The sequence below is a fragment of the Corylus avellana genome, chromosome ca7, assembly GCF_901000735.1.
Source record: "Corylus avellana chromosome ca7, CavTom2PMs-1.0".
In the NCBI taxonomy this organism is placed as follows: domain Eukaryota; kingdom Viridiplantae; phylum Streptophyta; class Magnoliopsida; order Fagales; family Betulaceae; genus Corylus; species Corylus avellana.
Genome location: NC_081547.1, coordinates 1,958,831 through 1,984,726, shown reverse-complemented (window position 1 = coordinate 1,984,726; position 25,896 = coordinate 1,958,831). Strand labels below are relative to the sequence as shown.

The 25,896-nt window shown below is 36.1% G+C and overlaps 6 protein-coding genes across 7 annotated transcripts; 3 read left to right on the top strand and 3 right to left on the bottom strand.

The window, feature by feature from the left end:
• Nucleotides 1–849: 849 nt before the first annotated feature.
• Nucleotides 850–4,817, top strand: LOC132186688 (two-component response regulator ARR14-like). Of its 2 annotated transcripts, none has more exons than XM_059600697.1 (7): nucleotides 850–1,185; nucleotides 2,085–2,236; nucleotides 2,752–2,904; nucleotides 3,020–3,397; nucleotides 3,495–3,571; nucleotides 3,986–4,578; nucleotides 4,696–4,817. In XM_059600697.1, exons 1-6 carry the CDS (start codon nucleotides 1,130–1,132, stop codon nucleotides 4,400–4,402), a joined length of 1,233 nt encoding a protein of 410 aa, XP_059456680.1. In that variant the 5' UTR covers nucleotides 850–1,129; the 3' UTR covers nucleotides 4,403–4,578; nucleotides 4,696–4,817. The 2 variants fall into 2 exon arrangements, with proteins under 2 accessions (XP_059456680.1, XP_059456679.1); XM_059600696.1 differs by having other exon boundaries at nucleotides 4,690–4,817.
• A 409-nt stretch (nucleotides 4,818–5,226) lies between these two features.
• LOC132186687 (putative disease resistance protein RGA4) lies at nucleotides 5,227–8,302 on the top strand. The gene is made up of 2 exons (XM_059600695.1): nucleotides 5,227–7,991; nucleotides 8,081–8,302. The coding sequence occupies exon 1, from the start codon at nucleotides 5,434–5,436 to the stop codon at nucleotides 7,966–7,968; it is 2,535 nt and encodes an 844-aa protein (XP_059456678.1). The 5' UTR covers nucleotides 5,227–5,433; the 3' UTR covers nucleotides 7,969–7,991; nucleotides 8,081–8,302.
• Nucleotides 8,303–8,777: 475 nt separating this feature from the next.
• LOC132186689 (ribosomal RNA small subunit methyltransferase, chloroplastic) lies at nucleotides 8,778–13,767 on the top strand. Its single transcript, XM_059600698.1, has 10 exons — nucleotides 8,778–9,083; nucleotides 9,254–9,403; nucleotides 9,888–9,944; nucleotides 10,204–10,305; nucleotides 10,694–10,789; nucleotides 10,951–11,035; nucleotides 11,482–11,534; nucleotides 12,583–12,666; nucleotides 12,986–13,096; nucleotides 13,216–13,767. Exons 1-10 carry the CDS (start codon nucleotides 8,844–8,846, stop codon nucleotides 13,279–13,281), a joined length of 1,044 nt encoding a protein of 347 aa, XP_059456681.1. The 5' UTR covers nucleotides 8,778–8,843; the 3' UTR covers nucleotides 13,282–13,767.
• Nucleotides 13,768–13,975: 208 nt separating this feature from the next.
• Nucleotides 13,976–15,062, bottom strand: LOC132188392 (uncharacterized). The gene has a single exon (XM_059602829.1). It carries the CDS (start codon nucleotides 14,778–14,780, stop codon nucleotides 14,262–14,264), a length of 519 nt encoding a protein of 172 aa, XP_059458812.1. The 5' UTR covers nucleotides 14,781–15,062; the 3' UTR covers nucleotides 13,976–14,261.
• Nucleotides 15,063–15,497: 435 nt separating this feature from the next.
• LOC132186980 (protein-ribulosamine 3-kinase, chloroplastic) lies at nucleotides 15,498–20,026 on the bottom strand. The gene is made up of 9 exons (XM_059601112.1): nucleotides 19,907–20,026; nucleotides 18,901–19,054; nucleotides 18,646–18,736; nucleotides 18,465–18,539; nucleotides 18,297–18,385; nucleotides 18,007–18,125; nucleotides 17,261–17,401; nucleotides 16,197–16,273; nucleotides 15,498–15,826 (listed from the first exon to the last, which is right to left on the bottom strand). The coding sequence occupies exons 1-9, from the start codon at nucleotides 20,001–20,003 to the stop codon at nucleotides 15,680–15,682; spliced, it is 990 nt and encodes a 329-aa protein (XP_059457095.1). The 5' UTR covers nucleotides 20,004–20,026; the 3' UTR covers nucleotides 15,498–15,679.
• Nucleotides 20,027–22,454: 2,428 nt separating this feature from the next.
• On the bottom strand, nucleotides 22,455–24,640 carry LOC132188220 (RING-H2 finger protein ATL80-like). The gene is made up of 3 exons (XM_059602629.1): nucleotides 24,186–24,640; nucleotides 23,141–23,238; nucleotides 22,455–22,987 (listed from the first exon to the last, which is right to left on the bottom strand). Exons 1-3 carry the CDS (start codon nucleotides 24,342–24,344, stop codon nucleotides 22,633–22,635), a joined length of 612 nt encoding a protein of 203 aa, XP_059458612.1. The 5' UTR covers nucleotides 24,345–24,640; the 3' UTR covers nucleotides 22,455–22,632.
• Nucleotides 24,641–25,896: the final 1,256 nt, after the last annotated feature.

Genomic DNA, 25,896 nt, shown 5'->3' with positions numbered 1-25,896 from the left:
TGAAACATTTAACTTTTACTCCCATCCTCTATCTTCCTTAATTAATTAATTAATTTTTTTTGTTTTTTTGAGAAAATTACAGTTTACCCCATAAAGTTGACATCGTTTTTCAATTTGAATATTAAAGTTTCAATTTTTGCAATTCAGGAACCCGGTAGGCGTGTACCTATTATTGACAATTTTTTTAAAAAAATAAGCCCTTTAGAGCATTAGTAACAGACCCTTATAAATGGTTTTGTTTCCTAAATTTAAGAAAACTGTAAAAAAAAAGGTAACAAAAAGCAACCCACAGTAGAATTCCTAAATCTATCATAAACATGAAGATCGCTAGAGTTGAACCCAATCAAAGCTTTATTATAAAATTCCTTTCTTGTCGCGCTTCTCTATGCTGTAGCCTGTATCTCCCCTCTTCTTCGTTCATTCTTCTTACTAGTCTTCAATAGAAAATTCAACCAAAACCCATCTGTTGAAGGAAGCTCCAACTGAGACCCCACCACCCAATCTACCTCTTCAACCGCGAGCCACCTCATGGATGCCAGCCACCACGCTAGGTTTACACAACACCCAACTGTAGCGATTCTCATGTTTGTGGCAGATTTAAGGACTCTACTATGGGTGTTTTTTTTTTTTGTGACTTTTTTGGCATTTTCCTTAAATTTAGAGCACATAACCATTTATAGGGAAGCTGCTACTAATGCTCTTAGCAGAGTAATGTTAAAAATCACACTTTTATATCTCCAGTAAAATCTTTATCACATATGCTGACGTAGCAGTGCCAATTAACTCTTGGATCGGTCTTTGTTAAACAATTTTTTTAATAATTAATTGGAATTGCCACCCCAAAGGACAATTGTGTGATCAAAATAGGGCCTCGGGTCAAGAACTGCCCAACTGACTCCAACACAATTATAATGAAATCAAATGCTACCTTGGACTCAACCTTCAGCTTCTGATTTCAAATCAAACATGGTTTTACAGATGAAATTTTACTATACATATGATATATTGAGTTGATTTGCGATGGTGGACAATATTTGATTCTGCATTCAGTATTGATGCCACTGCACCTCCACACCAAGCAAAGCCAGCTATATTGTGATGCTCGAAGACACTTTAACTGCTTGATTCTATGCATGAAAGGTGGCGTGCCTTGTCAAGACTTGGCACTGAGCAAGGACTTTTCAGGTGACATTCTATAAATTCTATCTTTAGTTTAAGGAATATCATTAATCACAGCATCTGTCTTCTCTTTTGGCAAGTACATCTGTCAGTATGTGTTAATTTTTTCTGCTAGTTTTTTTTTCTTCCTAATTTCTGGATTAATTAGTAAAGGAGATGTAAGTTGGTATTTCTGTAATTCAAATATTGAAATAAAAATTTAATTACTCAGGAGAAAAATTTCCCCACTTATTCTATAACAGAAATATTTAAAATAAATTGTTAATCACATTGGAAGCAGAATTTTCCTTCTAAATTTCAGAATGGAGGTGCATGCAAGATCATGAAATGTAGCTCTTTTGATTCATCCATCCCATCTTTATCATACCTATCTGTTGTTGATTACTACTGTTGAACAAATTAAGGTTTTGCCATTTTAAAATTAAATGAAACAAATCTTTTAAAGTAAGGAATCTTTATTAAGGTATTCAAATATATGTTAAATGAGCAAAGTTTTACAATCTTCTTAACATGGAAGCTAATTAAGAACTTGATTCCCTCGTTATATGTAGCAGCTTACATTAGAATAAATAACATGCTAAATATTCTTTCTACCTTAGAGGACATTGATTTTTGGAAGGTCTCCACAATCTTCAAAAGAGTTGAAAAACTATAGGTGCTCAAATAAACGTTTCTAGGTTTTAATTGCTACTGCTGGCCAATAGCAATAGGAAAGTTTTTTGCCATTATTAACCAAACTGCAAAAACAAACAAAGTGCAAAAGAAACTTCCCGTTGGTAAGTTAGAATAGTATGTATTTAAGTACAAGCATCTCTCTCTCTCTCTCTGGTCTAAGCATTTTCTAATTTATGTGTTCTCAAACCAAAGATATCTTCCCTATCTCTGAGTTTCACCTTGCCTTATAGCTTCAACAGCATGAACAGTGAGAAGGCCATCTCAATTGAGTCTATGATAAATGCCAGTCCATTGCCCGAAGCTGTCAGCGTTTTGGTTGTGGATGGCAATTCTTCATGTCTTGCAATCATATCGAAAATGCTCTATAAATTCGGTTATAAAGGTAATCAGTAGAGATTATTATAGGAAGAAACAATTCTTTCTTTCTTTTGTCATTATTTTATATGTTTTTGGGATTTTTCATTATTTTTCTGCAACCTTGATCATAATTGTTTCTTTTATTTTTCACAAGTAGATATATTTCATTTTATAATATTAATTTTTGGATGCACTATGACTCTCTCTCTCTCTCTCTCTTACTTCCAAAATTTACAACCTATATTACTGATCAAAGAAAAATGTGCCGGAAATGATGATGGTATAGTATTCATTGCTTCCTTCACGTTATTGTGATGAACACTGAGATGTTGCATTACATTCTAGGAAAACATCATATCCCTTCATAATTCCAACACAAATATGTATAACATCCTTCAGAAATAATATGTTTATAGACTTTATTGTCCTTTCCTCTGTCTTACTTTGCAACCCAAGAAGCATATCAGACTTTAGTAGCATCTGGAACTTGCATCTCATTTAGAATGATTTTCTAAATTTTCCTCATCGTTTCATCACCAGTTTTAATTGCAAAACGAGCCACTGTCGCGTTGTCGATTGTACGGGAGAAAGAAGATGACCTTCACCTTGTTCTGGCAGAGGCTCATTTGCCTGACATGGATAAATACGAGTTCCTAGAGAGAATGGGAGAAATGTCCAAATTACCAGTTGTTCGTATGTATCACTCCTGATCCAGCTTTTGATCAAATTTCCTATTTTACTTTAAAGTGTTCTCAATGGGGCACTTTCTTCTTTCTCTGACAGCAATGGTCTTTTATTCCTATTGCAGTTATGTCGGCTGATGATAATGAGAATGCTATGTTAGGCAGCCTGTTCAAGGGTGCTATGTTCTATCTTGTGAAACCAGTTACCTTGAACAATGTAAGAAACCTATGGCAGTTTGCATCAATGAAGAGTAGAGAGGAAACAGCAGCCACTGATGGAGTAAGCAGTGTTCAGGGGGAAACATCTGATATAGAGATTCAATCATTTGAGAACAAAATGCAGCAGAGTCACCAAAAGGCCAAAAGAAAAGTGCCGGAAGCAATGGAGAAAGATGAGGAGGAAGACAATGACGATTCAACTGTCATAAAGAAGCCAAAGCTAATTTGGACAAATGATCTACATAACAGATTCCTGGAAGCTATCAGAGTATTAGGCATTGACGGTAAGCATTTCTTGATTTTAGTGTTGATGGAAATTTACCCTACTTGGTTCTGTTCCTACTCTTAATAATTATAGAAGTTGATTTTGGTCTTGATTAGGAGCTCATCCAAAGAAGATACTTCAGCATATGAAGGTCCAGGGACTAAAAAAGGAAAATATTTCAAGCCATTTACAGGTTTGTACTCTGAAAGTCAAAATATTAAGAAAATTTTGCTTTTGATGTGATAGGACAAGAACCCTTTGATGCAAGCTTGGATTCCAATGTGGCAATAAACAGTAATACTCGAATCCCAATTTGCCATGCAGAGAAAAAAAAAAAGAGGGGGAAAAAAAAAATTTCTCTTTTGGCAAATGCAAACTTATCTGCAGCTCAATCATTGTAGTACATCCTAAGTCCTAACTTGATGAGGAATTCATGTTTTTCCTGGTGACTCTGCAGTTTCCTGAACTCTAGTTTTTGTTTTAGAGGATACAAGAAGTTTTCCAATCTATACTTCAATTTTTCCTTACATGTCGGTATCTGCTTATGGCACATGCAGTGGTGTGAGTACTGACCCAAAAGAACTTATCATAAATGTTACTGTTGCAGAAATATCGTCTCTTCTTGAAGCGGGAACAAGATGCAATCCAAAAGACCATGACTAGAGATACTACTGGATCAAGTATGGCATCAAATCAGCAAGCACCATTCAATTTACAAGGATTTCTTCAATTTTCAAATCATCAATCCCCAGTGACATCATATCAACTAGAGTCAAGCTGTAGTGATATATCAAATCCTTTGTATGGGCAACTGATGGAACCAAGGAATCAGCTAGATTCTACTTATCCCAATTCTGGCCTTGTTGGAATTTGGATCACTAGCAATGACCTGGCAGGATTTGGCCAGACAGGAAATTCTAATGGTGAAGAAATCCTCAGAGGGGACACAGATCCCTTCAGTGTGGATAGTATTGGCTTTGGAAATGCAACACATTGCCTAACATTGCTGAGTGATTCCTTGTAACAACAATTTCTGCAGCCACAACTACTTCCTCCACCGCCACTGGAGCCAGAAGAACATGATATTTTTGGGGTTGAAAGAGGAGAAATAGATGAATGATTTGATACTGCAAAAGACCCTACTAGTCTGTTCCATGATGAGGAATTTATTGATCTCTGGTAATCAAGTTTTGCATCCAGGTATATGAGTGCTGCTCTACATTGACCTTTGTGTAGACCGTAGGGTCTTTTTTGTATTGTCATCTTAAAAATTCTTTTGCACTTACAAGCCATTTCTTTCAATGTTTAAAGCCACAGGGGTGTGAAAGGGCCATGTACAACAGTACAAGAACACTGACATCACTACTTGCATGGGCAGTGAGGTTCCAGAAACATAAATTAAGCCATGGCGAAGTTTTGGAAGCCAAGCAAGAAAGGTGTAAAACTTCAACATTTGTTTTTCAAGTTGAGTTTGAAGGTTTCAGTATTTGATGTTGATGTACTTGGTTGATTGCTATTTTGTTACTTGCATTACAAATTACAATGAAAGATTGATTGGAGGATATCTTTTGTCTATTCAAGCAGTGATGACAAGTATTAAATCTATAGTATTGGGATTAAAATATATAAGATATGAATCTGAGGTTAACCTATTATAATAAGAGTGTAATTTTGTATAATTTATAAGAGCTCAAATTATTTTTATGATTTCTAAAATGAAAAGAAGAGAAAAAATAGGAGCCCTTGGACGTACGGCAAAACACAAAAGTCAGCCATGTTTTCCTGCCATTTATGACATTTTCTATTTATTTATAATATTTATGAGAGAGAGAGAGAGAGATTCATCTCTTCACCTACCTCCAGCTGCTCTTCGTAGATTTCGAATAACACGACAGAAACACCGATACAATCGTCTTCTCACCCAGATAACCCCAAATCCCTTTGAATTCCACCCTCCAACCCATCGGTTCCTCCCTTTATTTTTCTTTGCAATTTGTGACACCTTAATTTACGGCTGGATCTTCGGTGTCCTGTGACATCTACCAAGTCAACGACATGGCTGAACTTGCCTCTGGCGTCGCAAGTAAGATCTTGGAGAAGTTAGGATCCCTTGCTTACGGAGAGTTCATCTTGGTATTGGACATCAAAAGCCAGCTGATAGAGCTTGAGGGCACCATGACAACCATTAAAGCCGTGCTCTTGGATGCTGAAGAGAAACAAGCTACCAATCGGGCGCTGAGCATCTGGCTAAGGCAGCTTAAAGATATTTTTTATGCTGCCGAGGATGTGCTTGATGAAATTGAGTGCGAAGTTCTAAGGAAGCGAGTGCTCAGAACATATGGGCGCCCTAATAGAGAGGTACGTGGTTGCTTTTCAGGCTGTAGCGCCCTTGCATTCCGCTCTAAATTGGGTCACAAAATCATGGGCATTAAAGAGAAATTAAGTAAGATTGCAGCTAATAAGGATCAATTTAATCTCATAGCACGGCTTGAAGATAACCATGTCATGCACAGGAGGAGGGACATAACCCACTCATTTGTTCTTCCTTCAGATGTTATCGGTAGGGATGATGATAGAAAAAATATAATAGATCTTTTGATGCACCCAAATGCTGACAGAAATGTCAATGTAGTTTTTATAGTTGGACTAGGAGGTTTTGGAAAGACTACAATTGCTAAGTTGGTATACAATGATAAACATGTAGCTGAGCATTTCGAATTGAGGATGTGGGTTTGTGTATCTGAGGATTTTGATGTTGCTAGATTAATTAAAGAAATCCTTAAATGTGCAAGTGGTACAATTGATGAGAATTTGGGTGTAGATATGTGGCAAACTAGTTTAAGAGACTGTTTAAGGAATAAGAGGTTTCTACTCGTTTTGGATGATGTTTGGAACGAGGATCGTAGTAAATGGATTGAGTTGAAAGGGTTGTTAAGTGCTGGTTTAGAGGGAAGTAGAATTATTGTGACAACACGTACTCACATGGTTGCCTCCATTATGGGAACTGGTCTCACATACACTTTAGAACGTTTATCCCACAAAGATTGTTTGTCTTTATTTGTGGAATGGGCATTTAAGGAAGGGGAAGACAAACAATATCCAAACCTCTTAGAAATTGGAAAAGAAATTGCGAAAAAATGTCAAGGAGTTCCATTGGCAATAAGGACTTTAGGCAGCCTACTTTTCTCAAAGGTTGATGAACATGAGTGGGAATCTGTGAGAGATAGTGAGATATGGAGATTAGAACAAAAAGAGGGTGATATTTTACCTGCATTAAAACTAAGTTATGATCAAATGCCGTCTCATTTGAAGCAATGCTTTGCCTTTTGTTCTCTTTTCCCAAAGGATTTTTTATTCAATAGTGATTTACTGATTCAATTTTGGATGGCGCATGGACTCCTTAATAAAACATGTAATAGTCAAAATATAGAGTTGGAAGATGTTGGCGACATGTGTATCAAGGAGTTGTGGTCTAGATCTTTCTTCCAAGATGTTGAACATGATCTTTGGTACTACAGATATTGGTTTAAAATGCACGATATTGTCCATGATCTTGCACTCAAGGTTGCAGAAGAAGAGTGTTCAGTAGTTGGCTTTCACACACAAAACATTGTTGGAACAATTCGTCATTTGTCATTTTCTCACAATGGTCTACAAGTTCCCAAATACTTTTACATGTTAAGCTGTGGTGTGCGAACCACTTTGTTCCAAACCAAACAAGTACCAGCCTTGGTTGAAGCATGCATCTCAAGATTCAAGTACTTGCGGGTGCTTGATTTAAGTTATTCGTCTTTTGAGGTGTTGTCAAGATCTATTTGTACTTTGAAACATTTGAGATTCTTGAACCTAGCTTGGAATGACAGAATCAAGAAACTTCCTAATTCCATTTGCAAGCTGTATAATTTGCAAACTTTACTACTTCATGGATGTCCGAGACTTGAGCGGTTGCCCAAAGATACAAAGAAGATGATCAACCTTAGGTATTTGACAGTAACAACAACTTACACCTACTTGTTTGAGAATGGTGCATGTCACTTGAATTCTCTTCGGTTTTTGCGTGTATATTATTGTCCGAGATTAGAAATTTTGTTTCAAGGGATGAATGGACGCCTTACCAACCTTCGTACATTGGTTATTTTAGGTTGTAATAGGTTGACCTCTTTGACACATGATATCAAGCTCCTAACCACCGTAGAGACCTTGATAGTTGAGAATTGTAAAGAGCTTAGTTTGACAGGAGGAGAAGACGGTCGGAATCTTAAGTTGAGCCTTCGAAAATTGAAGATTCTAGATTTACCAAAGTTGGAGGTTTTGCCAGAATGGCTCAAAGGATCTGCTGACACTTTACAGTTCCTAAGTATTAGAGATTGTCCGAACTTGATGGCCTTACCAGAGTGGCTACCAAGTTTGAAATCACTTCGCACACTTGAGATTTTTTATTGCCCCAAATTGTCATCTCTTCCGGAGGGAATGGATCGTCTCACTGCACTAAGAGAATTGACGATTGACGATTGTGATGAATTGGTTAGGAAATGCAAAGAGGAAGATCATCCCAAGATTGCTCACATACCATCAGTTCAACTGGATTAGCCCAAAAAATGAAGAAGTAGCTGGTAGGATTACATTCTCTAATATTTCAATATCATTTGTCAATACTATTTGTTTTTCTTTTGTAATCACGTATTTTTCGCTTGGTTTGCAGCTTCCATGACATGACTTCGTCAAGAGATCAGCAACTATTTAGCCTCAATGCAACTCAGGTCAAAGATATTTGTTCCTTGATTATTGTAGACACTTCTATCATTATAGTTTGTATTAAGAAATGTAAACAAATAAATATATCTGTAAGCGTTCGAACAATAATTAAATTCAGTATCTTTTCTTTTTAGTCATAGTTATTGTTTTGACAAATCTTGATCATTCAGTATTTTAAGTGGAGATGTCCAATTATCAAAGCAAGAAATGATAATATTTGTCAATGTAGAAGCTAATTCTATAAAATAACAAAAGAGGTTTTTTCAAAATTAGAACATATAAAGACATTTCAATTTAACATTTGAAAAATGGTAAGGTAAATATGGACAGAAATTTCTTACCATCCAGTCAGGAAAAAATATCCTTCAACTCATTTAAAATAGTGTCAAGTGTTTATAAACTTTTAAAACGTTAGTTAAGTAAGTAAACTGCTATTAATGATCTTAAGAATTTAATGTGCGTTTTAAATGTTTATAAACACTTGATACTATTTTAAATGAGTTTGAGGATATTTGTTCCCGTTTAGAAGAAATTTATGTCCGGTAAATATTTGATATTATTATTATTATTATTATTATTATTATTTTCTTATGGGGACTAGCGCTCAAATATTCCAACGGCTTTTTAAAAAATAAAAGCAATAATCAAAGATAACGTTGTTGCACATTGGCCAAAGCACTTTCTCAAAGTTTCACGGGAGACTGACGACAATGACCGCCGGATCTCTTCCACTCCAATCTCTGCCGCCAATACCTCCGAGACGAACCCTCAAAGCTCCACTCCCGGCGCACAATGGCACCGCCGGCGCACGAAGAAGAATTAGCCCCATTCCGCTATACATAGCCTGCGCGAAGAGAAGCCCAAGCCCAAGCCCAAGCCCAGACGGTTACCACGCCACTCTCAGAGCTCTCAACTCCAAAGGTCGCACCCCAAGAAAATCCCTCGGCCAGGTCTCTTTGCTTTCTCTTCTGTTTGGTTCCTGAGAAAATGTCAATATAAATGACAGTAGCTGTAGTCTTAGTAATTGCTTTTGCAATTATGGTGTCCGGGAAGGTAGTTGTTTGGTGTTCACCAGCTGTTCGATAAAATGTACCAATGAAATGAACGGCTGTGGTTGCAGCATTATATGCTGAATAATGAGATCAATGAGCAGCTCGCCAGTGTAGCCAGTGTAGAAGAAGGCGATGTTGTGCTAGAAATTGGGCCTGGGACGGGTTCTTTGACTAATGTTCTCATCAATGCCGGTGCCATTGTTCTTGCCATTGAAAAGGTTAGTTGCTTAGAACATAAAGCCTACTTTTTAGCTCCAGTGATAAAATTTATGCTTGCTTGCACAAGCTTCCTTGACTTGTATATGATGCAATTTGGTATTATCTGAAGTCTGGGAAGCAAGCAAGCAATGAGCGTGAGTGCAATTTGTTGCAATAAATACCCAAATGCTAGACTATGTGTTTTGAAATAACGTGATTACTATTAATGAAAAAATAAAAATATAAAAATATATGGTAATCTTCCTAAATATTTTTTGCTTGAATTAGATGTGGCACGAATTTTTGTCATTTTTTTTTTTATAAAAAAAATGAGGGCATTATAGGAAGTCAAAGAAGTATGAATTTTCATTTTTAGAAAATATCATATATTTTGAGACAACCAGAAAAGAAAAGATTATCAATTATTTTGAAACGGAGGAGCAATGTTTTATCTTCTGTTTCGATATCAGAGACTTATTTAATACATTTGTCATGACTTTTTAGGATCCACATATGGCCACTCTTGTGAGTGAAAGATTTGCAGGCAAAGACAGGTTTAAGGTACATTACGTTTTTGGTGATACATATATTTTAGTAGATGCATAGTAAATTTGCAAGTTGCTTGAATACTATGCAAAACTGGCTGTGATATATGGTTAGTTGCTCTGAACTTCTTATATCATTCTGTATGTTAGTTTTCCATATATACATTGAAGTGCCTGACAGTTATAACTGGTAGCATCTATATGGGTACTTTTAGGTTCTCATTGTCAATAATACATTCTGAATGATATTGACTTCTTTAGGTGAAAAAGTGTAGGTTTTAGAAGAGGACTTCGTCAAATGTCACATTCGCTCCCATATGTTGTCATTGCTGGGAAGTATAAAGTCATTGGACCAGTCAAAATCAAGACGTGCAAAAGTGAGAACCCTACTTCATGTACATTATTTGTGTGCCTGATTTTTATTGCTCGATCATCTTGAATTTGATGTTTTGTTAACTTGTTATTCATTCAAAGAAATAAGTTAATACCATGCGAGAAGGGATTTAGGACAAGTCTTTGTAGCGTGGACTGTTAAATCCATTGCACTTTTTCAGAAACGTGTCTCAGACATACCTGAACATGTGCCTGAGATGATATAATGCATGTATTGTTGTTTGTGTGTGCGCTTCAGTTCTGATGGTGTATGTATATTTTAATTTTAAACTCCATACTAGTTCAACACAAAAGACAGCATAAATACGTGTTTCTTGTTCACATGTAATTCTCCAATATATAGAATAATCTAGATAAATTTCTCATTTACAGGTAGTCTCCAATATACCCTTCAATATTAGCACAGAAGTAGTCAAACTACTCCTTCCAATGGGTGACATTTTCTCGGAAGTTTCTCTCTTACTCCAGGTTAGCATACCTTTTTTTTTCCTTAACGGCTTAACCTCTACCATCCACGTTGGTGTTGTACCTCTCAGATATTTGATCTAAAAAGATAAAATTTAGATCATAATTATATTTATTTACAGACCTGTCTAGTTACTGTCACTACACTAAACAACTATTTTCAGGAGGAGACAGCAGTGCGCATGGTGGAATCATCCTTGCGAACATCAGAGTACCGGCCCATCAATGTCTTTGTCAATTTCTACTCAGGTGTCCTGCAATACTATCATCTGTTTAACATTTTTTTCATAAGTAAATTGAAAGCAATTAAAATATATCTGTTTAGCATGCATGCATTAATGAGTTATTCCTGATTTTAATAAATTTATATGTAGCTATATGGTATAGCAACTTAGAATCTAAAACATGTGATGTGGATAAGTTATCACTGCACCTAGTGGGTCTTGAACCCATGACCTAGATAACTGTTATGTCTTATCTCTGTTTCTTCTGGGCAACGATAATTAATATAATTAAAGGAGCCAAAACAAGGTAATTGAAATATGCAATCAAAATTTGGTGCTGTAGAGTCATGGCTCTATCTATTATCGAGAAGATTGTGCACAATTTTGTTTATACTTTTTTTTTTTTTTTTGGTGAGTATTGTTTATACTTCTTGATGACAGAGGCTTTCTGTTTATTAATTTCCTTGTCAGATCCTGAATACAAGTTTAAGGTCCCAAGGACAAATTTTTTCCCTCAGCCCAATGTAAGTAATTATATATATATATATATATATGATTTCCGACACCTGCAATTTTTATTTTTTATTATTTTTTTTTTTTAATGTGCGTAACAATCGAAATAGAAACTTTTGCCAAGTCCTCGTCAATCACAACTGGCTGTCTCTCCATGTCCTATCATGAGCTAACTCAGGATCCTGCAGATTTTAACTGAGCTAGAAGCCCCAAGTAGTTGGTCTAAGTGGTGAAGGCCTTGGTCTTGAGGTATTGCTCCCTTCAAGGTCCAAGGTTCAACACCTTATGGGTGCAAACAATTCCTTGGGGCCACACCCCCGGGTGGAAAGCTAGTGACTTAACCAGTTCTGTATAGGGAAATTTCCGAGGGTGTGGTGTATGAGACCGGGGTTCACTCTGCAGAGGTGGGTCTAAAGAACCCTACCTTGGAGAGGTTCACCAGAGCTAGAATATTTTGTACATTCATAATATATGATACAGGAGAAGACTAAACACCATAAAATGGTGACAACATAGCAATTCTTTTGCACAGTGAGCATGACATTACTCGGTTTCATGACTAGAAGTAGCTGGGCCACGCCGCTTGTATGCTTTCTCCTGAGGTTGTGCTTTCAAATAAATCCATCAGTTGGTGGCCAGATGAATCATTGTCAGAATACTGGTCAAAGCCTGTCAACTCAAATGTTTTGTGTGTTAAAACTTTTCCTTCCCTATGGAGCAGACATCTATGTGTAACATAGCTCATTATGCTTGTTACCATCTCTATAAAAAGTAAAACTTGACCGATCCTTAGTTTTTGGTACGAGAAAGAGAATCACTCAATTCAAACCTGTAGGGTCACGCATTAACCTGTTTGGTAGCTCTTTTCTTTTCTTCTCTGTAACTGTCGTAGTTGCTAACACCCATAGCTGTTGTTTGGAAGGATACTTGGTGATGATTATCACCAACACCCATTCCTACATCTCATCTTATATACAATGCACGTCTGTTGAGACAACTTTTTGCATCACTTTTTTGAATGATTGGAGATTAACCTGATCCTTTCTTATGTTTCTGTAGGTTGATGCTGCTGTTGTTACGTTTAAGCTGAAGCAACCGGCGGAGTATCCCCGAGTTTCTTCCACAAAGAGCTTCTTCTCAATGGTTGTTTCAATTTCCATTGTGCAATTTATTATCTTACATATGGCTGACATGCAGCAGAAAATTATCTGAAGATAAATTTACAGTTGAAGTTTTCCCAAATGTTTATTTTGTTTATTTATTGATTGATGCTGTTGCTTATTACTAGAAAGATTTGAACGTAGGACTTACCTAACCCCATTCCATAACTCTACAACATGAACCAAGCCCATCTATATGATGATGATTTTGTTGTGAGCTATATCATCGAGACACTCCCATTTAATTTTTAATGTTCATTTACCCTTTCTGGTAACGTGCCTTTGTTGTTTTTGGGATATAGGTCAATTCTGCATTCAATGGGAAACGTAAGATGTTACGGAGATCACTTCAGCACATATGCACATCCCTTGAAATCGAAAAAGCTTTGGGAAGTGTTGGTCTTCCAATTACCGTAAGTATTGGTAATTAGAGTAGTTAACAGTTCAATACTATATTCATCTTTCTTGCAAAAACTTGTTCATTTGGCGATAACTCCGCTAATGTTATTAATAAATTTGATGGATTTTTCAGTCTAGACCAGAAGAGCTTACCTTAGATGATTTTGTGAATCTGCATAACTTGATTGTGAAAGTATAGTGCTTATGGTTTCCATGAACGGGAACCTAAAGGCAAACACCCACCAGGCGCACACGCAAAGATCCTGATCTACCATGTTGTTGGAATTGCTCCAGATATGATTCAAATAGTTAAAAATGACAAAAGTAAGACCAGTCTGAAGGTGAACATCCATGGCCGAAGGTGAATCAGAGATGGAAGTGAGCTGTGGGCACGTTTCCTTTGACTGGAATTTTTTTATGGCCATAGCAGCATATCTATAGTGGAGACCCCATTTTTGGGCGCAAAAATCAAGTTCATGCAATGAATATGATCATGGAGTGCACCATAGGTCTTGCATTATATGATAATCCTATCAAGTATTTTGCTGTATTACATCCAAGATTACTCTGTATGGTTATAATTTTATCGGATGACCCGAATGACACCGAAGACTACTCTATTGTAAATGAGGATGAATATTTGATTCAGAAAGTTTGAAGAATACCAGTGTTGTGAATTGTGATGCTTTTACGAGAAAATCACCTTCTTTTCCTTTTAAGGGTTTATTAGTTCTTTCATTTAGGTTAGTTTATTTCGGCGTAAAGTATCTCGTCGCTAAGGTCAATCAAGCAAATAATGAAAATGAAGAAAAATTATCTTCTTGCTCGTTCAGATTCCAAGCACAATGGCCTGGAAAAAGAAAGCCAGAATGATTTACTGACTAAATCCCAACATTAGGTTTCCCTAGGCTGAACAATTTCCTGCTCATTCAACATGTTCCTGATCTTGTACAATCTACCCTTAACCATAATTACCATAACCCCAAAAAAAAAGATCTCCCAATCTTTTTCCTCTCCATTTTTATTCCATCAAAATCTACGTCCTGCCGCATAATAAATCAAAGTGGAGGAAAAAAAAAGAAAAGAAAAAAAGAACAAAATATATTATCTGAGCTGTCATCACAAAGGCAACTGAGAACCACTCTGTTTTGCTCTGTTTCTTCGACTTGCTCTGCTCCCTCAGCCATGAAACTGGTAGACAAGGTCCAAAGCCCTCAACCTCGTCGCATGAGGATCAAACCCCTTCACTCCCCACCCATCCCCATCATCATTCAGCCTCCTCTCCTCCGCCACTGCCAACGCCGAAGGCGATAGCCGCCGCTTGGGCCGCTTATTCTTGATAAAGCAGTTCCTCATCTTCTCCTCAACGCTCTCAACTATGCCCTTCGAATTCTCCTCAGCTTCTTCCACCGCATCATCACCGTCCATGATTTGCATCGGATCGGTGTCGTTTTCGTCGCCGGCGACGGCACCGGTGGCGGAGGAGAGGGAGTTTTCTGCGACGGGAGGCGGAGGAGGAAACTGGGTTTTGGAGAGGAACGTGGAGAGGTGGTGGTGGGCTTGGTGGAGGGAGGTGTAGATTTGGAGGTGGTGGGTTGGATCATTGGTGGTGTGGAGCTGTTTGGCCATGTGGGTCGCTTGCTCTAGTGAGAGTACCAGCTGCTCTGCCAATGGCGTTGTCTCAGCCATGCCCTCCATGCTTTTTTTTTCTTTTTTTTTTCCTTCCTCTCCCCTTCTCTGTCTAAAGCTTTCCTTTTTTGTTTTTGTTTTTGTTTCCTCCGATAGAAATGTCCTCTCTTCAGAACCTCGTGTGTGTTGGGGTACAGGAGTTGGAGATTCTGAGTTCAGAAAGTGGTCTTGGAAGTGCAGGTGTTTGTGGACTAGTTAGTTGTGTGTTGGGCTCCCTCGGATGTGAATGGTCTAGGGGGGCCTTTTGATTTTGAAGCATTTTTGTTTTCTTACTTCTTTTTGTTTTTCACATAATTTTATATTTTAATTTAGGGAAAAATCTAAGTCCTTAAGTTTTCTTGCTACTTCAAAAGCAATTCTTAGGTTTTTTCTTTTTAAATAGACATTTACCCTTCAATTAATTAACAATAAATTAAGATCCTCTCGATTTCATTTGAACGAAATAATATTCAATTCTCTACTTCATTTGAACAAAATAATATCCAGTTAGTTATATTGGAGAAATATTTTTGTTCCTTCAAAATGTAAAAAGACAAAAACAAAACAAATTTTCTAATTCAAGTATTGTTTGATCTTACACATGAAGAGGGTATTAAAATATTAATTAAAATAATTAAATTTGTCCTTTTTTATCGAAATAAATAATGATTCATTCCATAAGAAGAAATTGAATAGGAAGCAAATCTCCTAAAAGAATATCACTTTTTCAATCTAGAACTTCAAATACATATGAAAACAGTAATGATTTGATTGCTCTATATTACCATGTAATTTAACGATGAAAAGATTGCTTCTGTAACTCAACAGAACAGCCAATGAAAAATTTACAGAGCCCCAGAAAGCAGCAAAATATACAAACGAAATTAACCCTGTTGTGTATGAACATCATGATCATTTTAGATGCAATGCTACGCATTTAACATCCTTAAATAGTCATCTATTATAGACATGGAAGATGAACGGTAGCCGGAACCAAAGAGGTTGTAATGATTCAAATAATGATACAACAGATAAAGATCTCTCCTCTTCTCAAAGCCTGGCTGTTTAGGTATCACCTGGAGAAAGCAGGCAAGCTATTAACAAAAGATAACCTTTTTTAAATAATATCAATGCAGACAATGAGAGCAGGCAAGCTATTAACAAAAGATAACTTTTTTTAAATAATATCAATGCAGACAATGAGAAGCTAAAGCTTACAAAGAAATATAGAGAAGGTTTAGATAGAATGATAACTTCAAGATACAAGCATAGATCAGCTTGAGGTTGGGTTAGTTTAGTTTTTCTCCAGAAAACTTGATAAGAATACAATCTAGTTGTGTTTGGTAATCTATAATTCAACCCGGGAAAAAAAAACTCTAGGTTTGAATCAAACGCCTATCAAGGCTACTGAAATTCTTTTGATTATCTATTAGAAGATGATAATACCTCAAAATAGGCATTATAGAATGCTCCCCCAAAGCCGGCGCACCACGACATTCCAAATTCTGCCTCACTATGTCCATCTATAAGAAAAGTTAATTAACAGTGTCATTGCACTTGGTGCTTTAAATTATCAAATTTCTATAACGCTATTCATGTGGTATGACACACATTATATAACAGTAAAAGTATTAAGCAATCTCTTTTTCTTTTCTTTTTTTAATATAAATAATCAAGATAATATGAAGATATCATTAAAACAATAAAGCACCCTTAGGTATACAAAAAGTATACAAAAGAAACCACATAGCTAGTAGGAGAAAAAAGAACAAGAAAATCAATTAAGTATAGTCAAACTCAAATGCAAAAATTATCATCATACCTATTGCAACTAGGTGGTTTTATTTTGGTTGTTTTATAAACATCACACAAACACAAGCACTACGGCATGCATAGATGAGCATATATGAGAGCAATGGATTTCAGAGAAAAATAGAAGTCTTCTAGCCTAAACAACTGACATTAAACAAATGCCAATTTCTTATCCAAACTACACTGCTATCCGAAACACAACCTTTATTTATGAACATGCCCTCCACTGCCCAACTCCAAGTCTTTTTGAAGACAATTGCCAGTACAAATATGAAGCTGCATCCCCGTGTCCAAATCACCCTCATCTCATTAAAATAAAGAAGCCTCCTTTAACATCCTTGGGTATCTTAAAAGTTTGACTAAACAATGTTAGTAACTTTTTCTGTGTCTTATCATTAAAAGAGAGAAAGTCCTGAAGAAACTTTGTTTGCATCTTTTTTATCTGGGCAGTTTTGAACTATGAAAGGCATGCCAAATTGTACTCTTTGATTTCTTCATCTAGTGAACCCAGCCAGGATGTGTCCATCCTCAGATTCCCAATCATTAAGTAATTTGATCAGAAGATAACCTCAGCGACCAAAAAATTATAAAGGATCCAGCTTCACATAACTACTAGTAGTATCAACGTCAATTTTCAATGGTTAAAAGCAACACAGCTGATATGTCCTGGCACAATATTTCAACTAACTTGGACTTACAGTAACATGCTGGGTCAAGTATAACAGGCTCGCCATTGTTGTCAGAGCTAATATTTCCACTCCACAGGTCTCCATGTAGCAAGCATGGCTCTATCGCCACATTTTCAAAGAGAGGTCCCATACTCTTCACCAGTCTTTGTCCTGTTACATATGATAATCAAACATCACGTGTATCAATCATATTCATAAATTTTTTTTAACAAATGAATATTATGTTCTGATTGGTAAAATACTATTACATATTTTGAGTCGCATTGTAAGCTTCACATAATATTGTAGTCAGATATCATATATCAAATATACATTTGGACAGTATTTACTCAAATAAGATATTTAATTTTCCCATGGAAGTTACCTTTATAAGTTTTCTAGATCCCAGAATTCTCACAACTGACGCTTGTGCTTGGTTAATCTTTGAGGAGACAGTTGATATAAAAAGGGTAACTTTAGAATCCTAAAACTATCTTGCAGTTGGCTTGCACTTTTAAATGCAATAGTAAAGCGAAAGACATAAGCATGTAACCATTCCATGGGATCATCACTTTCAAACAGGAAAAAGGTTCCAAAATATAATCGCACAACCATAATAGGAAGTAAGCCACCTCATATGCTTGCTATACATTTATTCGAGTTGAATTGATAGAGAAGATCATCTTTAATCGAGGTATGTACAAGTGTATAACAAGCTACGATGTAGAATCATAGTAAACTGATGGAAAGAAACATTATTTCAAACGCAATCTAACCTTTTTCATAAATGGTGCTATCACCATACTGGTCTAGGGCCAACTTCAACTGGTAACCCAATCTATGCTCCCCATAAAACTGAATCCAATCTAATGACCAAGTGTTTATCTGTGGTGTACTACAAGGTAAATATAGATGACCCTGTTAGAACTCAATCAGTATTTCTCTATGAATTCCAAAGAATTCAAGATGTGCGGGCATGTGCATGTGCATGTGTGCTGTGAGTGTGTGTGTGTGTGTGCACGCACATGTATGAGGACGATAAGTTCAACAACCCAGAATACTTTACCTGCCAATGGTGTTATTTACTTCAAAGCCAAAGCCCTTCTCTGATTTTCCAGCTTTATGCATTTCAGCAAGTTTCCTCCCTAGAACAGACTGAGGACCAACAAATGGTTAAAATTCAAACACAAGTTGTTATCACCGACATCATATTCATATAACTCTGCAGCTTCACCTGATTGCCACGGGAATTACCAAATTGAATGAATTCCATGATGATGTATGAACCACCCGTTGGTAGGGGTCCAACCTACAATGCTTAACAACAGGCTTACTTAAGCTTTACTACCAAATAGGGAACTTATGTCGAAGATAAACAATGTTACTTAAATATTTACAGAGTCAAACTTGCATACCTTAAATGGCTTAGGCACACGGATTGCTCTGGTTTCATACATGGCACCTAAACCAAGAGCCTCTGCCTCAAACATTGAAGGACCAATACTCCTGATCCAGTGTTTCAAAATCATAATGTATGTGTTACTTTGACGTGGATTTTAAAAGGATTTAAATTGTATATTCATGTGTTAAAATCAGAAGCAGATTTGCATCAGTAGATGCTAAATATAGGATTGAATCATATGAATATCAAATTTGGCATACCACTCTACCTGTTTGTTTTTACAAAGAAAGAACCTGCATCAGTATCATAACGAGTAGCAAGATTGATGCAACCACCGCCTACAGAACTGGTTTTTGTTATCTGTGTTGCCTTTCCGTCTGAGAGAATCCACTCACGAACCGGATCTTCACTCATCGTGGCCACTGCCAAGCAACTGATACTGATTAATTTGACCAGCATAATTAAAACATAGGTTCCCTCAAACGGAATTTTATGGCACAAGAACACAGCTTAACAGTTTTTCACTTTAACGAGTTTAAGCTTTCTTAATCTCCAAACCTCAATAAATCATCTCTATTACAGTTCAATTAGACAAAAGCTCCATAGAATTCATATCTAAATCATCGTATAAATAAATCATTGAATAAATGACCCAAGACCAACTAAAGTTTATGCTTGCCTCCATTCCTGCACACAATTGGCACATATCAACTGCAACAGCAATTCTTAGGAACATCAAATCACTGATGGGAAATCTCTTATAACCCCAAAGTTGCTCCATCACAGCTCAAAACCATAAGAACATTAAAAAATTACAAACCCACCAAAAAAAAAATCGAGAACATCGTATCATCAATTGGTAAATATCCAGAAACCAAATATATTGTCTCCACCGCAAGACAAACAGGCATCAAAGAAGCTCTTAGGGAAATTCTATATATTGGGGGTAATCTTTTCATTCCATGAATTTGCTCCATTAAGGTTCAAATCATAATTCTTTTTAGGAAAAGCAATATAATTTAATCTCACACTATAAATAGACAGCTAAAAAACTCAAGAAATTCATCAAAATCAATTATGGGTAATCAACAACCAAAACAACAACAAGGTAGAGGTAGCAAAATCCCATGTATATGCACACCCAAAAAAACCGATGTGGGGTGCCAAAAAGCTCATATATCGACTCCATTTCGCCTCAAATTAGTGAGAGACAACTAAACTCAGCTCATACACATTTTAAAAATCATCACTTTCTTAGTGATATTTGTACGTACTGGCAAATGGTGTGTGCTTGGGGGAGCAGGACCGATGAAGACGAGGGAGAGAAGGCAAGCAAGAGCCGAGAGAGATGACTCCTACGTGTGCCACCATTATCTCTTTCCGCTCCAAAACTCTTTTACGGTGTCACCACTGGCGCTGGGTACTGGGTAGGACTATATTAGATGCAAGTGCAACACGTGTATGATAGAGATATGTTTTTTTTCTTTTTTCTTTTTTCTTTTTTTCTAAGCAGAGGGTTGGTGTAATAACTAATACGTAGTATGAGTACTTCATTTTTATGACTAATATCTAATGTAGACTTAAGGTGCATTCGAAAGTGCGATTTCATAAGAATGATATATGTTTTTAAAAGATATTGCAAAATGTAAGATATTTGATATTACGATTTAAAAAATACTTAATTTAAAATAAGAAAAAAATCTACGATTTCAATAAGCAGATTAAGGGGTGCTTATTTGAAAAAGTGCGAATTTAAACCAAAATTATGAATTCGCATAACAAACATTTAATAAAAAAGTATTTTTTAACATATTTTACCAAATGCTTTTATAATTTTAAAAATGTAATTTTTTAAAAATAGTATTTTTAAAATCGCACTTATTAAGATCGCAATCTTAATCAGACCCTTAATGTTTATTTATGTGTTTTTTTCTTTTATAAAAAAAATAAAAAAAAAATAAAAATTCTTTCATAACATAAAAATAAACAATTATTTTATATTTTTAAATTATTTGTTAATGTCCTGCAACTTTTGTTCTTCCTACCTACACGGTCCTACGTAATAGATAATTAACTCCCATACCATTATTGGGCTATACGGGTATTAACTACCATTTTAGCCACTATATAAGATACGCCCCCAATTTAAAAGATAAACAATACTTAAATCAAGGCTAACATGGTCTCTAAGGGATAGTTCAATCGGGTGTGAACTACGCTTCTTGAAGTGAAAGTCACTAGTTCGAATTCTCCTTCCCTTGTGTGGACATGTAAAAAAAAAAAAAAAAAAAAATCAAGGCCAACATGAAATTAACTACAAGTAAAGATGAATCATATCATTGAAACGGTTAGAAATGATTTTTGATATTGTGAACCCCATAAATTTAATAATAAATTTATAAGAATTGAACAGAAGAAAATCAATAACAAATCTCATTCTAAGCGCTTTGCAATTCTTATAATATAAGCAGAACTTGTCAGATACAGACTCTATTTATATTTATTTTTCTTCTTTCGCATGCATTAAAAAAAATAAAAATAAATAAAAGGTTCAAACCGTACTAATTCGAGATTTGGAATTCCATGAGATTTGGAACAGATCGGGCAACATCATCATTATTTTGAAGAAAGTTTCACAATTTTTTATTTTATTTTTTTGCAATTGATAGGAGAACGTCTCATCTCATCCCATCAATTTCATAAATCCCGACAAATTTCACACTAACAATTGGTCAAACCTCGAGCCTCCTCCTCAAAGCTATGAGGCCATTGGTTTGCACCAACGAATTTGAAACTGGGCAAAATGCATTTCACAATTGAGTCACCATATGTCATAATATGCAGAATGACTAAGCCCATTTGTATTGGCTTATCTTAAATGGGTTGTTATGTAAAATTAGAAATACAATCACCCAAAACTATTTTATATTGGATTAACTATCCCTAGCCTAATATGAAAATGAGTTACAGTATCAATCAAAATTAGGATTGGTAATGTAGCTTTCTCTAAACATAAAATTGTTGATTGTTTATTTAGCTCTCTCTCTCTCTAGCTTCTAGAGGCCACCTCGCACCGCAAGTTTTGTTGCGGCTCGTCTCATGATTGACTCGTGATCTTCGACGAGTCTCCATCAGTCCTTCTCCTCGACTCTCTCACCCAAGTGGCTTCACCTCCCTCCACTCTTTGGCTTCCCCAATGTTGTGAGTTTCAAGATGCAATTATGCTAGTGAGTGGGGCGGCGATCGAACTTTTGGCAACGAGTGTAGTTTGTGAGAGAGAGAGAGAGAGAGAACGTGACGATCCGAGTGTTGGGGATGGATAGGGCTTTAGTGACAAGCTTTAGACAAGCGGTGAGATGTAGGGAGAGAGAGAGCATGGCGGTATGGGCTAAAGAAAGAGCAGGAGGTGGCGGCTTTGAGAAGTGGTACAGTGACAAGTACAGGTTTCTTGACTTCACACAACGATTCCGGTAGTGGCAACGAGCACTCATTTCTTGGCTCTACAACATGAGCACAACAATCGGTTTGGAAGAGAGAGAGAGAGAGATAATAGTTAAATGGTATAAAGAAAAAAATAAATAATATGATGAGAAGTGAAGTGCATTTGAAGCATTTTAGCTAAAATTTAGCTAGAACTTTAGATAATGTATGCAATCTTCCAAGGAAGCTTCACTTTCTATTTTTGGACACTATATGTATAAAGCTACAATATACCGAATACTTAACAACTTCAATATATATAAAGATGGATGCTTGGATGAGAATGCCAAATATCGATTGAACTTCATCTGATACTTCTTAGAATTTTAAGGATTTTTTTTTTTTTCACAACAATTCCAAGTTATTGAGTCTAAGTCATGCAACAGAGGATAGGAAATTTCTGTACATATAGGAATAAAAAATCTCCAATCATAAAATGCCTCAAAACCTAAAAGCTTTTCACCCACTCTACAGAGATATGTATTACAATCTGGAGCAAAATAAATTTGAGTTGCTTTCATCATTGTCTTCTTTCTGCTTCTCCAGAAAGTGTTGGCTCTGGGGTGTTCACAAGAACAGGCTCAACATGCCCTTGGATACTTACATTCTCTATTGCACGCTCAAGGCCAGGAAGCAGCCACAGATGGGAATGTTCCATTGAGACCTCAGAATCATCAAAAGATTGAGTGATACTAAACACAGGTGGTCTTTCATGTTTTGTTCCAAAAGAGTCTTGTAATGGTAGACGACAGACAGGGCAAGTAGACTGTCTTCTGAGCCACACATCAATGCAACAGAGATGAAAATTGTGGCCGCATTTGGGCATTATTCGTAGTACTTCTTTCTCTTGGTACTCTGCCAAACATATTGAGCACCTGCAGAAGCAAAAGAACTAACCTTTTATGTCTATCCGAGGAGAACTAAAACAAAAAGTCTCTTTGAGACATACCACTTAAATTAACATAGGATTTTAAGGTAAATAAAAGGAACTTTTTATTCAATGACCAATTATTGGCGGCTGAACTCACTGTGGATCTTCCATAGAACTGAAAGCTTCATGGCTGAATTTCATGGTAGGGATCGCAGCAACCAGAACTGGTTCAAGGCCTCTAACCCCAGGCTCTGGCTGTCAGCAAATAGTGAAAATTTAATACCATTGCTGTAAGCTCAATTACAAATGAGAGAAGTAGGAAGGCAGGTGCAACCTTCTTGTAAGATGATCCTATAAAGCCACCCACTTTGTAAGTGGGAAGAAAGCAAATTTAGGCTTAAGGTTGAATAAAAAAAAAAAATCACAGTCGATATTTTTGTTAAACTACTACTAATCTCAAAAGCTTAATATAAAATAGTTGACTTAATCATTAATTAATATTCTAACACTCCCCTCACGTATAGGTTCAAATTCTTCCTTAATAAGTAAGACATAAAATGTTTAATAGAAATAAGATGTGAAAGATGAAATCAAGATTCGAACTTAAAACTTACCGTATTAAACTATTAATTATTTCAAAAGCTTAAGCTAATAAGAAATCATTGATTTAATTACTTAATTAATATTTTAACAATTTTTATAGACGAAGTGTAGAACAATCTGCCGATATTAGAGAAAGCTATCCTCACAAGTAATCATGACAGTTCATATATTCTAACAATTTTTATAGACAATGCAGTGTAGACAATCTGCTAATATATATTAGAGAAAGCTAGCTTCACAAGTAATCATGACAGTTCATATATAATATATAGAAACACACTCGCACACTCAATTACTCAAACACAGAGACACACTCACTCACGAGACCCATAAATCTCCCCTAGATTTTGTTATTACCTTTATATTTCAACCCTAAAGCAACCAAATTGCATATTGATCCTAGTTACTACAGTAAGTAAATGTGAATTAAAGGACAATCAAGAACTAACAATATGCTAAAACATCTCAAGCTAGCACAACTCACTACAACACTCGGCATAGATTCACAAATTGAGACAAAACACCCAATCAGTTAGTCTTACCAATTACCAGCCAAAAATGAAGAAAACCCAGCAAAGAGATAATTGAACAGTACGTACCTGCTCAAGATCAATCCCTGATTCAATCTCGAACATGGGCCGTGATTCCGCCCTGCGGAGCCTCCCACAGATTATTCTTGTGCAGACAAATATAATAAATGTTGCACTCATCCCAAACCCAATAACAGCGGTAATCAAATTCATTCCTGAACCCGTCATCTCCAACTTCCCAATTCTCAGACAAACAAAATACACCCAGAGGTCCGAAAGCACAATACAAGATGAAGAAACAACACTAACAAGAACACCCACAAGTTCTAAACCACAGAAGACGGAAAACAAAGCGGAGAGGAGAACAAGACTGACTTGGAAAGAGTCACCCAGATCATGATTTTTCGAGAAATGTCAAGTTCTCAAAGCACGATTGGCCTAATTTCTTCAGGTGGACTACGGAGGGGTGGACTCAAAAGTTAAGAAGACTTGGGGCCACGAACGGACGGTGAGATGACAAGTCGGATATGTGATAGGATGAAGAGTGCTCATTTTCTTGCCCTTTTGGAATCATATTCGTGGGGTCCATAACATGGAGGGACCCCACAGATTCAAGAGGTTCTGGATCAGACGGTTGACGACGGTTGCCAGTTTTGGCGGCAAAGGAACTCAACGGTAAAAAGAGAGTAAATTTTGGGAGATTCCTACGAGAGTGTCCTGTGGTAGAGAATCTGAGGCCCTTTTCTGCTTTTTGAGGCTGCGCCTGTCTCTCAACCTTGCCACTTCTGGATAAGGCATAGACTTTGGTGAAATTTGGTGAGAATTTTCAATTTTGTCCAACGGAAACTTTTTCATTGAAGGGCAAGCTGACGCAATAGAGATTTTTACTGATTTTTGTTTAAATTGTTATTAATTTTGATAGTAAATATAATAGAGTTAATATAATGTCCATATGTCTAACTAAATTTTAGATTGTCTGTCTATTTACTATTTACTTTTAACAATTGGGCCCATCAAATTATTGAAATCCGAAATACACGGTGTGTTTATTGAGAATACTGTGGTCGGTCTTTTTGCTTTTTTTTTCCTTGTCTTTGTATAATTATAGTTGAAATAGCTAGGGAGTGGAAGACTTGGAAGTCTTTCAAGGAATGATCCAATTTCCATGACGCAGAATTAATCTGAAAATAGACCATTTTACGTTGTCTTCACTCTAGCTCTCCTCGAATCAAAAAGCACCACATGTTTAAGTAGGGTAACACAATTCTTTTACATAAGTTAATGGTGAACTCTACAAATTTAATAGTTCATCTATTGAATTTATAAGATAATATGGACAAAATATGAAAAATTTATTGACCTCTAATATTTATCTTCTAAACCTTATTCTGACTTTGTATCCATTTTTAAAGTACTAACAGAAGCGGTTCCTAAGTCTTAAGAGCACTAGCAGCATCTTCTTAACCATTTTTCCATAATTTAAAGAATAAAACTACTTTTTGATTCCTTATAAAAAATCACTTCACAATAGATTCTTTTATTTTTCCTATGTGAATTTAATATTATTTTTTTTTATCATTGCAACTAATGAGAGAGAATTGTTGAGACATGCGAAAGAGAGAGGAGGGAGAATCAGTTTTTTATAATTTAATAATGCATTGGGCATCTACAGTGTTTTCCAATGCATTGGGAACACTGTAGATGCCATTTGATGTTAGTTATATTTAGAGCTTCTGATGTGGGTGCTTTTTTTTGGTTTTTTTTTTAGATTTTTCCTAAA

Bases quoted from the DNA above. Each gene is read 5' to 3' on its own strand.
- LOC132186689 (XM_059600698.1), top strand. From the start codon at position 8,844: ATGACCGCCGGATCTCTTCCACTCCAATCTCTGCCGCCAATACCTCCG. The intron at 9,404-9,887 runs GTTAGTTGCTTA...ATGACTTTTTAG, and splicing joins TTGTTCTTGCCATTGAAAAG to GATCCACATATGGCCACTCT. The intron at 12,667-12,985 runs GTTGTTTCAATT...TTTGGGATATAG, and splicing joins CAAAGAGCTTCTTCTCAATG to GTCAATTCTGCATTCAATGG.
- LOC132186980 (XM_059601112.1), bottom strand. From the start codon at position 20,003: ATGGTGGCACACGTAGGAGTCATCTCTCTCGGCTCTTGCTTGCCTTCT. The intron at 19,055-19,906 runs GTACGTACAAAT...GTTGCTTGGCAG, and splicing joins CAAGCACACACCATTTGCCA to TGGCCACGATGAGTGAAGAT. The intron at 16,274-17,260 runs GTAAGTCCAAGT...CTTTTCTTATAG, and splicing joins ACTTGACCCAGCATGTTACT to ATGGACATAGTGAGGCAGAA.
- LOC132186688 (XM_059600697.1), top strand. From the start codon at position 1,130: ATGCATGAAAGGTGGCGTGCCTTGTCAAGACTTGGCACTGAGCAAGGA. The intron at 1,186-2,084 runs GTGACATTCTAT...CTTGCCTTATAG, and splicing joins ACTGAGCAAGGACTTTTCAG to CTTCAACAGCATGAACAGTG. The intron at 2,905-3,019 runs GTATGTATCACT...TTCCTATTGCAG, and splicing joins GTCCAAATTACCAGTTGTTC to TTATGTCGGCTGATGATAAT.
- LOC132186687 (XM_059600695.1), top strand. From the start codon at position 5,434: ATGGCTGAACTTGCCTCTGGCGTCGCAAGTAAGATCTTGGAGAAGTTA.
- LOC132188392 (XM_059602829.1), bottom strand. From the start codon at position 14,780: ATGGAGGGCATGGCTGAGACAACGCCATTGGCAGAGCAGCTGGTACTC.
- LOC132188220 (XM_059602629.1), bottom strand. From the start codon at position 24,344: ATGACGGGTTCAGGAATGAATTTGATTACCGCTGTTATTGGGTTTGGG. The intron at 23,239-24,185 runs GTACGTACTGTT...ATTTGCTGACAG, and splicing joins CAGGGATTGATCTTGAGCAG to CCAGAGCCTGGGGTTAGAGG. The intron at 22,988-23,140 runs GTGAGTTCAGCC...TTGCTTCTGCAG, and splicing joins AGTTCTATGGAAGATCCACA to GTGCTCAATATGTTTGGCAG.